At 39.5% G+C, this 14,042-nt stretch overlaps 1 protein-coding gene across 1 annotated transcript; it reads left to right on the top strand.

The window, feature by feature from the left end:
- The first annotated feature begins 11,077 nt into the window (after window positions 1-11,077).
- LOC114564562 (motor neuron and pancreas homeobox protein 1) lies at window positions 11,078-14,006 on the top strand. The gene is made up of 3 exons (XM_028591968.1): window positions 11,078-11,684; window positions 12,818-12,978; window positions 13,297-14,006. Exons 1-3 carry the CDS (start codon window positions 11,216-11,218, stop codon window positions 13,633-13,635), a joined length of 969 nt encoding a protein of 322 aa, XP_028447769.1. The 5' UTR covers window positions 11,078-11,215; the 3' UTR covers window positions 13,636-14,006.
- The last annotated feature ends 36 nt before the right edge of the window (window positions 14,007-14,042 follow it).

Genomic DNA, 14,042 nt, shown 5'->3' on the forward strand with positions numbered 1-14,042 from the left:
AAGTAATCCGTCTGTGTGTTCAAGTTAGTATGTGCATGTAGGTGTGAACACAAGCAGCTGCGGAACTGATATGGATAAGCAAATAGCTGCACACACATCATTAGGTGCTCATTTACAGACATTAGGCAGGAACACACAGGCATCTAAACAAGCATGTGTGTGTCTGCCCACCACCCCACACCTGTGAATGTAGGAAATTGCAGGCATCTCATGCAGGCCATAATGTTGCCTAAATGAAAGCTAGTGTTTTCCTCACAATTTACTCAATCCGTATCCTTTCTCCGATAGTACCGAAGCTACCTATTCTATTTTCATGTCCAAGTCCAAAACATGTAATTTAACACAACAAAACAAAGGCTGACCATTCCCTGGAACAGATAGGCTATAATAACCCAAACTGAACTAAAATGCAATGCTCTTCAGAGTTTAGACCATTACTTTTACCTTTAGGACTGAATAACTTCATGTTTTGGCTAGTCTCGCTTTGCCAGACTTTCCTACACAGCACTGTGGAGGAAGGTCTGGCTAGTCCACATAGCATTCTGGGATGGGAGAAAAACGTGCTCTGGTTTATTGGCATTTCTTTAAACCAATCACAATCGTTTTTGGCGGTGCTAAGGTAATAAGCAGCAGAGCCACGGTGCCGCTGCAAAACAGCCTCTGGAAGGAACTTGTTTTGGTGGAACATGTGTACGTTCAAAAGTAGTTTTTAGTTGTGCAACAGAAAACTCAGATTGGACAGATAGTCTAGCTAGCTGTCTGGATTTCCCCTGCAGAGATCTGAGGAGCAGTTAACCATAGTCCTCAGAAATCCACCGGAGTTTAACATTACAACACAAAGAAAGCGGAAGGTAACAGACATCCCAAAAACGGTCATCCGAAACGAATCACATTGGGCGGAATTTCCAGAAGAATGAGAGCAATCCCGGAAGTGGAATGTTGTGCACATAGACTAGTGTTTTGGCTGACAGAGGCGTAAAACAGACTTTTCAATGAGAATAATAATTCCTGATCAAGCAGTTTATATGGCCTGTAATGGCGCTTATCAGTTCAACAACTGGTTTTTTATTGCATATCACTGTAACTAATTAAATTGTTCAGACTGTCATTAGACAAGCAGCATAGAAGCATAGGCAGGTTAGAACCAGAGGAGACATTGGCAGAAGGTAGAGCAAAACAAGAAGGGCGAAGGGGGATCAATTAGGGAAATGAAATCTCATCGTCAACATAGATCAAGCAGTGACAGCCCCGCCTCTAAGCCCGTCAGTCCCGCCTGTCAGAACGACCAATTAAAGCAAAGCTAATCCCCCTGTTAACCCCTGGACAGCCTCTCCAACACAAACTCCCCCTGTATAAAGTCGGTCAATCAATCAAACGCACACAAGCACATGAAGACCTTTGCCACACAGTACATTGTAAAACTCTATTTCTGTGTGTGCAACACATCCGCATACCTAAACGACAGTATAGGTTAGTTTCCTAAGACTCCCAAAACGACACGTGCGAGCGTTGTATTTTTAAGTGGCGGTTTAATCATGAGACTGTAATCACGTGACCATTCTATTTAATGTAACGGGCGCAGTTTTAAACATTGTGATACGGAGTTGAGTTTAGGCATGGATGTTTAAAGAGCACTGGATACAGTGTTGGAGACGGGGCCCCATTCATATGAGAGCTGCTCAGTGGTGCATGAAACCAAAATAGTTCTAGTGCCTGCGTGTAAAAATACCCTGATGATCGGCACTGCTTCCGCACTGTTGAAAGGGGATCAAGTGATTTAATCGTGAAGCTCTTTTAGGATTTTTTTTTTTAAATGTTATCGGACCGAATGGATCAATTTTTGATAGTGAAACAAGTCATTTCACGTGTGTTGTGCCGCTCAAAAAATGTATCCACTATTTTACAGATGAGTCTTTCGCCATTAAAAGTCTATGGAAAAAAGTGCCACATGGCATCACGTGACGAATACACAGAATTTGTAATTCCCCCGTTTGGCCACTATGTCATGTCTCAAAATTGGCTTCAAAGCTGGGCGCACTTCCTGGGGCCCTGAATTTAGGACACCAGGGATTGGCTTCAAATGAGTCACATAAAACTACTAAATTAGGGACTTAACATGAAGTCATGGATCTCATTGTTTCACAGACTAAGGTAAACGTAGTTAATTTTAAAATAGGATTTAACTTTTGGTTTCATACAAAACATGAACCCCGGTCTAGTGGGTAAAAGTCCTGTGTTTATTTGTTTGACTCACCCACCAGCCCAACCTGCCTCCTTGTGTGGAATTTAGTCTTAGACCGGTTGCACACTGCCTACAGAAACGCCACACTCACGCCAGGCAGTGCGTGGCGTGGCGTTTCTGTTGCGTGTCAGCTGCGTGTCAGAAACGTGTCGACGCGGTACTGGTGCTGCTAGCCTTGTCTGGACACATGTATGTTTCCCATTGATAAAATGAAATCCCATGTTAGACATAAATATATACGGATATGATTACAGCAAAGACAACGTCGGCAGTATTGACGGCAAAATAGGCTACAGAATATTTCGTTCTGTATTGACAGGTGCAAAGTTAGAAAATCTCTCTTTTTTTTTATTACATTTATATGTGCATTTATATCAAAACCTAAAGACTTTCAAACATCATCATCTCATTTATTAATATTTGTGTCTAAACAATATTAACATCTTTTCCTATTCTATTTTGCCTGGAAACGCTTCCAACACGCTTGCGTGGCACGCGCCTGAGACGCGCGTGTCACGCAGGCAGTGTGTAAACTCTAACCTGTTAACATGGGAGCCGAAATAAAAACTGACACGCCCCGCAGCTGACACGCTCACGCGACGTAGCCAGTGTGTAAACGGCCTTATACTTTGTCACCTCACTTCACTTCGACTTTGCTCTCACCATGAGAGGTCACAACCTATGAGAAACTTAATTGTGGGTCGTTATGACCTGCTTGCATAATCGACCCATATAGTCATTTTCTGTATTTTAAACAACACTATGCTTTTTAATCCAGGTATAAACTGATCTTAAAGTCTTTCTAAGAATAATGGTAGTGAACTCAATTTGGTTTCATTCTGAAAAAAAAAAAATAATATAGAAAATAAATGACATTATTATGGCCTTTAAGTTGAAAACCGGTTTTGTACTTCATCAGGCATTCATACTATTACTCTCCCAGACATTTAGCCTTTTTGTCAGCATTTTATGAGAAATAATTTCCCTTATATTTAAATGATCTCTTTAGCTAACATACATCATTTAGTTATTGGATTTAAGCTTTATATTCCTTCAAATCAAGAAAAGCAGCATGGACAATTTTTCAGTTTACACCATGGCTGAACAAGACAAAAGCACTATGTAGCTATATTAAATATCTTTAAAATACGATCCAGGAAAAAAATATGTCATTGCAGAGGACACATGTCACCAATGTTGCTTATTGCCTCTTTTATCCAAATTGCTTCAAAGCCATAAATCACCATGCAGGTCATTTCAGTACTCTCTTACATGCAGGCTATAGCAACATCCCCACAGACTACAATGCAATGACTTCTAGAAACCTGTAACACTCATTCCCAGAGTTACAATATTCTCCCTGCAGCCTTTTTTCAGTTAAACGACCTCACTTGAACAATACAGGTTCTTTTTTATTTTAATTCTTTAGGTGCTGGAGCAACGAGAGGAGAAATAAAAACCAAGAGAGGTGAGGTGATATGGCAGTGTCAAGAGAGGTGGTGATAAAGAATTATGTGTTTCCCCTTTATCACCTAACCCTAACCCTTACGCACACGCAAACATGCAAACACATGCACACAGACCGATCTGATTAAACCCCACAAACATGGATTGGTGGGAGTGTCCGTGGACCACAAGGCTAATTGAACTGTCTCCACTCTGACAGGATGAAGGGTTATGGAGAGAATGATGAGGACTAGATTAAACGAGCAGGAGTAAAACTCACAGAAAAGATGCATAGAAAGGAAGCAACTGATGGGGAAGGGAGTTGTCATTCAGTCTGTCTGGTTTATAGTCATGTCTGAACACTCAAGAATAAAAATGTAAAAGAGGAAAAATGGTGTTCTGTCTGTCCTGTATGTGTCTATGCTGTGTGATTCCCCGTTTTCTTGTGGATAGGGACGGCAACGTTTGTCGGTCGATCCTCCACTTTGGTCCACACTGAAACATCTCAGGAACTGTTTCACGAAATACCGTGGAAATTTGTACAGATATTCAAGGTCACCAGGAGATGTAGCTCCTAACTATTAGCCCCACTATCATTTTTACATTACATTTTACATACATTTTTGTGTTTCAGAGTGGGTGGATTGCCATGAAGTTTGGTACACGTGATCTCCTCACATTTCTCTTCAGCACCAACATTAAGGAAAATGTTGTGGGAAGACAGAGACAGAGTGAAGGAGTGGATCCTTTTAGGGGTGGTTGAAAACAAATGTAACAAGGTGCTCTTTGGCTTAAGGGTGATTCACTAGCATCAGAATAATGTAAAAACCAAGGCACTCTTGTTTGAGAAAAAGTTAAAAAGCCTTCATTAATACAGCTAATGCATAGCAAAGAGTAAAAAAATATGCACCAACGTGTTGTGGCCCACAGGCCTTCTTCAGGGAGACTAACCCAAGTCAAATTAAGTCAAATTGAATTGAATTTATTGCCGCAGGCTAACAAGGCTCTGCTTGATATGCTGTGATATTTTTGCAATTAAGAACTTTCTTGAATTGACTAATCTCACCTAGTTGACTTGCGCCAACATCCATACTATGCCCATCAACAGCTGGGTCTAGTGCTATCCAGATTCAGTCTTGCAGGAATCTTGTTTGATTTTATCGCTATGTTCAACAATTACTTGTTTTTTATATGTAGACATTTACCTGAATGTTTTTGGTACTTGTACACTGTAACTTTATTATTTGTAACGTTTGGAGGGGAGATATGAGATTGACATTAGTTCCTTCCCTCGACTAGATTTGGAACTTTACATGAGGGTTGTGAGTTTGTTTCAACTTTTTGAAGCCTACCCTGAAGAAAGAAAAGACTCCTTTAATGATGCCACAAAAATACTTAAAGACTCATTGGAACTTTTTGTACTTTCAATATATCGTATATACAGAGGAAAATGGTTTCCACTCACGCAAGATCTTCTTACAGAGAAGGCCCATTTAGTAGAAGGGTTTAAAGTCGTTTACAGCCACCATGTATTTGTGTTAAAGGACGGACATATTTGGGTAAAGAGTATTTTTGGGAACATGACCCTGCAGAGCAGTCTGGGTGTCCCACAGAGCAACAGATGTTTAACTACTCTCCGCAGCCACTGCTCTGCCGCCCCGTCACTGCTGCTGTCTTTGTGTGTTAACCAGCTCTACGTGTGTCTGTCTCCTCCTCTCATTCACAGATCACTGTTTAGGACTAATTAGCTATGTGCCTCCTTTCCCCTCCCCCCTCCACTTCTACCCTGAAGCCTCATCTCATTGTACTGTCAACTCACCGTTTACCGTGCTAAGTAATAATCATCCAATCTCAGCTCTCATCCTGCCTCCCCCACCCCGTTCCTCCTCTGCTCCTCCTCCGCTCCTCCCTCTTGTCCTCCTCATTATGGCCCGGTCTCAGTTGGGACGGCTGTCATCAATCAACTAGTTTATTTTTTTTTCACGACGTTGAACCTTGCAACCCTGAACACCCACCCCTGCTCAACCAGGAAATGTTCTATTCCCCTGCGGTCCATTAGGCCAATCAGAGCAAAACTGGGGCATGACAATAGATACAACAATAACAACCAAAAGCAGATATTAGACTACAAACCACAATAGGACACAAGCAGCAGGAGAACAACAGGCTTTATTATACTCTATATGTTGGGGATTTTTTTTCCATCCTTAATGTTTCCTGGGATACATAGTCATATTTTACTTTACTAACACACTGGCTCTATTAATCTGTGTCACTTACATCAAGGAGGGTCACTAAAGTCACTGCCATGGTTAAGTACCCAATTTGCAACATTTTGATATAAAAAAAGCAGGTTTTTTTTTGGGGGGGGGGAATCTCTGACACAGGAGTTCATTCTATGTATGTGTTTGGCAGCAGCAAAGTTCACAGGAATACACAGAATATGAGCTGAGTAGTTAGTATGAGCTGTAATAGCCATCACGGCTGAAGAAAAGAGTGGTATCAACTCAAACTGACATTACATCACACAGAAAATCAAATCCATATTGTCGCAATGGACGTGAATATATTCAACTGAAATTTCCACTGTGATATCGTGCACTAATCATTAGTGTTCACTTTTGGCATGAAATGACATGAGCTACACGAAGATTGTGCAAACATAAAGATTCTTTCTTAAAATGTGATTGCTTTCGGAGCCAAATCTGAGTGTAAATTGATAAAATGATGTATTTGGCTTATCTAAAAATGTTGTATAAGTTGCCACTATTATTATTATATTGATGTTATGCTGTATTGCACACACAAAAAAACTGAAAATCCATCAAATTCATAATAACAAGCTCTTGTAATCAAATTAGTGAAACCATATTCCTGTGCACCAGACATGCAAGAATGTGGTAACCTTTTTTCAGAGGCCTGACGGAATCGCCCACTAGGTTAACCTCTCTCACATTTGTGTATGAATAGAAGCAACATGAATGGTTCTTTTACAGCTAATGCTAGAGAGGAGATTTGGCCTCAGTAGTTCTTCTGTCTCCCAGACTCTTTTGCTTCTTTGGTCTGTTTGTGTGTGTGTGTGTGTGTGTGTGTGTGTGTGTGTGTGTGCTTACTTATTGTAGAGTTGTGCCTCCTCAGAGTGCATTTTCACAAAAAAAGACATCAGAAGAAGAGCTATAGTGTATCCTGGGATTAAATTCACTGTAAACCCAGATTTAGTTGTAATTCAACTTTTTAGTGGTCACTACTTATTCTTTCATGTTTTGTTAAAAAAACATTGATTACTAAATAATAATTTTAAGTATGCAGTGCACAGATCATATTAAGTAGAGATAACGATGTTAAATTTCTGTATGGGAGGGGCGGGGTTGTTTGAACTGTTCTGCCTGAAGCAGTGCAAAGGCTCATTCTGAACAGTTTCTGTCCTAGTTAAAGTGTGTTTTATAATGTTCTGTTAATGTTGTGTTTGTGCATTTATGTTATCTGGGTTTAATTTTGTATGGTTGATATAGTGTTCATATTTAGCTACATTTATTGCTGCACCATGAGCGAGACCCAAGTGGGGACTGATGGGGTCTGGGCAGTGAAAAAACATTCAGCGGCATGTATACAGATTGAAAACTAGTAACTCTCTCTCCTGAGTGAAAGCTTCATCACAGACATTGCAAAATTCCAATGTTGCAAGTGTATTGTTTTCATTTCTATTTTATAGAAACATGTATTAAATATATTGTTTTTAAAATTATACTCTGATAAAGAAAAAAAAACATTTATATATGTTTTTTTTGTGTGTGTGAGTATGTGTGAGTGTATGTGAGCGTGAGTGTGTGTATGTTTTAGACAACATGACTCCAGAAAAAAATCATTTATATTTACTAATGATTTTTAGTAATGACTACTAATGTAAACTTGATTTGTCTACTGCATCAACTTACCGCTCTGTTAATACAACTTGACCTGTTAAGTTTCACCTTGTGTAAAAACTCAGGATAACAGTGTAGTAAAATGCCAACTTGATTGACATTTAGGAATATTGTCAATGTATTTAGTAGAATTGACCACAACAAAATCATCCATGTTAATGTAATTTGAGTGTAGGCTAGATAAGAACACTATGCTATTATTTATAAAAGACTTTGGTTATTAATTCTGACCAACCAAAACTCAAATACTTTTCAATTCAAAATCAGTGTTAAAACTATAAGAAAGAAAGAAAACCTGTACTTTTGTTCTGCATTAGAGGTCATGTTGCTGCCGAGAACATCCAACTAGACAGCTGAAGAAACCCCCTCCTTTGTTATCTGTATTTTTATTATACAAAAATATCAATTTAGATGGAACAACATCTTGGTGATTTAGTTTATTATTCAAAAAACTGTCTCCGCATTTGACATGTCATATAATCAGATATTCAAATGTATTAGATTAGATTGTAATTTTTGTCCTTTTTTTAAGATTATCTTTTGGGCATTTTAGGCCTTTAATTTACTGAACAGCTGAAGACAGGAAATGGGAGAGAGAGAGGGGGGGGAACATTATCAGTATGGGCAGACACCTAGCAAAAACATTTGGACTTCTAATAACCACAATAAAAAGTTGATTAGATCTACTTAAACAAATTAGCTTAAAAAGGCCTAAATTCTGACCTCTGGTATAATAGATGCTGCTGTAGATCAAGGAATTCCATTGATGAACAATGTTTCCATTTTGAACAGAAAAAATATAGATAGTTCAATGTTGGTCTCACATTGCCAGACCTTCCTACACAGCGCTGCGGAGGAGGGTCTGGCTAGTCCACACAGCATTCCGGGATGGGAGAAAAACATGCTCCGGTTTATTGGCATCACAATCGTCAAGGTCTGCTTGGAGCCGCTGCAAAATAGCCTCGGGATGGAACTTGTTTTGGTGGAACGTGTACGTTCAAAAGTTGTTTTAGACTTGCGAGAGAAAACTCAGATTGGACAGATAGTCTAGCTAGCTGTCTGAATTTACCCTGCAGAGATCTGAGGAGCAGTTAACCATAGTCTTCAGAAATCCACCAGAGTTTAAAATTCCAACAAAGAAAGTGAAATGAAAGAACATCGGCGAAAATACATGCATCCGGCGGAACTTCCTGCGGCACCGGAGCAATCTCAGAAGTAGAACTTCGTGGATATAGACTAGTTCAACCTCAAACAGCTGATAGCTCCATCGTCAGATTGGACTACATTACTGTACAAGGTATCATAAGATGACTGCTATCTACTTGTGAGTATATACAGTATGTGCATGGGAAATGTGAATACAAAGACTCTTTTGTTATGGGTTATTTAATGACCATAAATCATAATTCAAATATATTACTATTATATTGTCTCTTAATGGTGTGAAATTTCAAATGATGTATCCTTTATATCTGCAGAACCTTATCTCAGTCTATGTTATGTTTGTGCTAGGATATCAACATATGCTGTACCAACTTTATTAAATGGTGAAATATATCCACCCTTATCTAATGCAGAACAGATCCCAGAGTATTAATTATTTTACAGCTGGCTTTTCAACCTTAGTCCTGTCCTGATATTAATGTGACCTGTCTGACTACCAAGGGCAGTGGGGAAAAAATCGCTAACAAATAAAGCATTTAGTAGTCATAAATAATGCCATGTAAGATTTGGTAACTTTTAAGTTGCAATTCAATTACTTCCTGTTGTTAAACAACTACAAGAAAAGAGATTTAAAAAACTGTTATGCTTCATGCTTCAATGTATATCCTAAATTGACAGAAGAAGGCAGATTTTCTTGTTGCTTTTTGTGTATCCAATAGATTGATTGCATTTATTGTATTATACTTCATATTCTCACAGACCCAAACAATTGGTTATGTCAACAGCTGCTATGATAACATTACCAGATTAACAAATGAGAAACATGTATTTACAAAGTATCGAGTCTGACCCCTTTTCGCAGCCATTGTTCTCTATATAGCTGTGCTGTTGACCCTACTGGGGTCTACCTGTGGTCTATGTAAATACATCCATGTGTCTGTGTGATTCTTAGTAAGGATTGATGACGGGAATTTGTGAATTATTGACCTGTGTCTCCTGTGAGATGACATTAAACATGGAACATAGCCTCTTCATGTGTATGTATCTGTATGTGTTAAATGAGATACTTTATCAGTACTTGTGAGTTCATTAAACTAACTCTACAATGGCTGTTATTAAAAAAACGTTGTGCAACATGGAGAACATTGATTTCTGAAGACTCCTAATGTATAAAAACCGATCATATTAATAATACTCAATCATTTGCCTTAACGGTCATGCAGTATACACATGCCTGCACACACACACACACACACACACACACACACACACACACACACACACACACACATGCACCCATAGGCCGTTAAGTTTATATGTTGGGTAGTTCAGCAGGTGTTGGTGTGTTTGTCTTTGAAGTGAGAGCAGTTTGTTTTCCCAGGCCTCTGACAGTCTCTTATCAGTCCTGTATAAACCAGCAGGAAATCACCTCTGGTAAAACTGTGGCAGAGAGATGCAATTTGGACACTGTAAGTGAAACTGGATAGGTCCAACTGAAGCCTTAGATTGAGGCAACTTTCCAGATCAATAAGGAATCATCTTAGGTTGACAGGAAGACACTAATGTATGAAATGTTGCAATGTACTGTTGCAACCATAGAAAACAGTTTCATCAAATTACGGACTATTATGTGCACATGTATATTTCACTAACTTTTTATAAGAATCCTTGCATATTATAAGGTGCATCGTGATTAAGTAAACGCCAGACAACTGCTACAGGATTTTGTCTCACCTGTGCATACTTTGTGTGTGGCTCTGGTCGGCAGGGAGAGAAAATGAGTTTGCGCTCTGTCAGTTTACTGCCCCTTTATCTGCTCAATGGTGTGGTGATGACCGATAATCATGGCAGCAACCACCGATAAGAGCTGTTGGATTTCTGTCAATGTTAGCAGGCAATAAAATTTAATGAAGACTTATAGTTGTAAAATGATGCATTTTGTCATCCCTCTAAAGTGAGATTCAAGTAATTAACGCAATACAGTTTTTAATTATGGCTCACATTTGTATACAAGGTGTGTGTGTGTGTGTGTGTGTGTGTGTGTGTGTGTGAGAGAGAGAGAGAGAGAGAGAGAGAGAGAGAGAGAGAGTGTGTGTTAACTTATTGAATAGAATTTGGAATTTAGAATTCAACATATAGGCCTACTGCTGATGCATGAGTGCACAAATGCCTATTAACCCTCCAGAAGAAAGAGTTAACCCTGCCCCTGCGCCACATGGCTCTGGCCAATCACAGCAGAGCAGATTTTATAGCGCTATCGGGTGCGAGTAATTTCTCCTTGGAGTGAGTGAAGTGGGTTTAACGCACTGGGCTTAAGTGGAGTGGGTCAGGAAGAAAACATTTCTTCAGCAGTTTCTTTAGAAGTTTCTCTTAACTTTTAGATATTACAGTGTGTTCAGATATTAGAGACACTTCACTTCAAAGTTCATCGTGGGACAGAATGACTACCACCATGGAGAAATCTACAAACTTTCGCATTGATGCGCTGCTGGCGCACGACGTGGAACAGAGGAGGGACAGTGATGGTGCGTCCCCGGGGTTGTATTACAGCAGAAGCCCCGGCGGCAGCCCGGTGTCAAACCGCGGCTCAGAGACGCCTTCCCCGCATCTAAACTCAAAAGATTGCTCTCCTGCCCCGCCAGGAGTCCTATCCAAAGCCCAGCTCTTCAGCTTGTCCCAGTCAGGATTCACTGCTCTGCACCAAGGGGGTCTCCTCGGAATGCACCCGGGCTCCATGTATCCTCTGGCGGCCCTCGGAGGCCAGCACCCCGCCTTCATGTACCCCGGTTTCACACAGCTGGTCCAACCATACCCTGAGCAGCTGAAGGGGGCCACCATGGCCGCGACGCTTACTCTGGAGCCGTGGATCAGAGCCGGGATGATGATACCCAGACTCGGAGAATATGGTGGTAAGCGGATCTCCCTGTCTCCTGCAGTTATAAACTTTATCCTTCTTACTTCCTGTAACTTAAGATGTTGAGAGAATCAAAATGCATCGTTATCCACCTCTGAATTTGTGACAAAAATGACATGGATGACTCAAAGGTCATAGTTGGCTGTAGCTTTAAAAGAATAATGATGATATTGATAATAATAATATTTGCCTAATAGCAATAATACTAAGGCTAATACAGAGTACTATATTTATATAATTGTAAATAGCGTATTCAATATTTCTCTTCACATCTTTTTATTTAGACTTTTTTTTGAAGACATGCATGCATCTTTTGTTTCTTGTTATTATTTCATGAAATGCATATTTAAAAAAATACATTTAGGCTATAGGCTAATTTACTTACAAATCTGTTTTTTATTCTAAATGTTATATAGGTCTACTACAGCTTAGACCTAATTAAAATCAAATGAATCATACCTTTATTTCCCTTTAATTAAACATGTTATTTAATGTATGCCAATGCTGTATGTTTTTTTTTTTTTTTTGTTCACTCTTAGTAATGGGGCAACAGCCAGTTTAATAATGTAGCCTCCTAACACCTGTGTGTTGGTATTAGGTTTGAAAGGACCGTGACATTGATATGCTGTCTCTTAAGGACAATATCTCATAAAAAATAATGCACAGCATTTACGGTAAAGGTAACACCTGAAATAGACCTACTTAATCAGTTGATAACATTTATAGTGTTTTCATTAAGGAAATGGTCCCCCTTGATGGTTTATTACCCCTCCATAGCAATATCCTCTCACCACGACCTCACATCATGGCAATAAATGTTAACAGGCAGAGAGAAAACAAGATATAGGCCTACAGGCAGGAAGACAGACAGGCCTAGCATCCAACCAGTGATTTAGGGAAACCAAACTAGAAGATCTTTTAGGAAAATATTTATCAAATGAATATTTTCTTTCTTTTTGTCTTTCTATCACTTGTAGGCTACTGTTTGCCTAAGTTGATTATAACCCAATATCCATAATAATAGTATTAGATGTACACTTTTTTTACTTACAGAAAAAGATGAAAATGTAAATAATGACAAATGCACGGAATAACCCCTGTGTGCCTCTCTCTTTTCCCCATTCTCAGCCCCGGCCCAGGTAGGTTTGTTTGGGAAGTGTCGGAGGCCCAGGACAGCTTTCACCAGCCAGCAGCTGCTGGAATTAGAAAACCAGTTCAAGCTCAACAAGTACCTGTCCAGGCCTAAACGCTTTGAGGTGTCCACTTCCCTCATGCTGACTGAGACTCAGGTGAGCGAGTCAGAGTCTGAAGGATGACATGTATTGAATTATTATTATATTATATTATTATTATTTTAGTGTGTGAGTGTCCCTCTATCCCCATCATTCATAGTCTCTGTCAAGTTATTAAGCTTATACCTCCATCCTTATATAAGAAAGGGTAATGGTGTCCTGCTTTATTTTTTTATATATATATATTTTTTTACATTAGTCTACTCTCCAGAAACAAATACTTTAAGAGAAGAATAACACATGTTTTGCAACGTGATCACACAACTAAATATGTTTACACTGTTTAACATCATTCCTGTTGTTTTTCACTTATAGGTTAAGATCTGGTTCCAGAACAGACGTATGAAGTGGAAGAGAAGTCGCAAAGCCAAGGAACAAGCAACGCCACTGACACACACTGAAAGAGCTGGAATGGATTTAGACAGTGCCAAGCCTCAGAGCGATTCACACAGCTCGAGCCTGGAGGATGAAGAGGAGATAGAAAGGGATGATGAGGATGAAAAAGAGGAGAGAGAAGTGCTGAGGGCGGGTTCTTTAGGATCTGTAGGCTTCATGAGGCATGATGGAGAAGGAACAGGAAACTACAGCTCATACTTAGAAGAGGAGGAGCAGAAGGAGGGAGATCCAAGAACAAGAAGTGGGGTTTTCCCATAGTTCTAAAGTTCAGCATGCCTTAATTGTATGTCTTTTTGTATGTATTACCCTTGAGCAGATAATACACATTGCAATCAGGTGCACAAACATGGTGGAATGAAGTGGAGAACTAATTTTTCACACCCCAACCCGTACCTGGAGCTCCCGAATTACCAAAAGGGTAAGTTGACATCTGCACATTGGGCTGGGTATGAAAACTGATGACATCCGACCAGAATAATGCCATCTTTACCTGGACATTTAATGGTTTAATGGTCAGTAGTCCATCTGAGTTATGACTTCAGAATCAACAAATAATTCTGACGTATAATGGGCATTTTTGTGCATGATTTACTTGTGATTTAAACAGTGCAAACACACAGAAAGCATGTTCCTGTCCTTTCATCTGCAATAAACTGATTTATCTA

Source organism: Perca flavescens, chromosome 11 (assembly GCF_004354835.1).
Source record: "Perca flavescens isolate YP-PL-M2 chromosome 11, PFLA_1.0, whole genome shotgun sequence".
NCBI classification, from domain to species: Eukaryota; Metazoa; Chordata; class Actinopteri; order Perciformes; family Percidae; genus Perca; species Perca flavescens.

Excerpts from the sequence above, each read along its gene's own strand:
- LOC114564562 (XM_028591968.1), top strand. The coding sequence starts at position 11,216 with ATGACTACCACCATGGAGAAATCTACAAACTTTCGCATTGATGCGCTG. Across the intron at positions 11,685-12,817 it reads CAGACTCGGAGAATATGGTG|CCCCGGCCCAGGTAGGTTTG; the intron begins GTAAGCGGATCT and ends CCCCATTCTCAG. Across the intron at positions 12,979-13,296 it reads TCATGCTGACTGAGACTCAG|GTTAAGATCTGGTTCCAGAA; the intron begins GTGAGCGAGTCA and ends TTTCACTTATAG.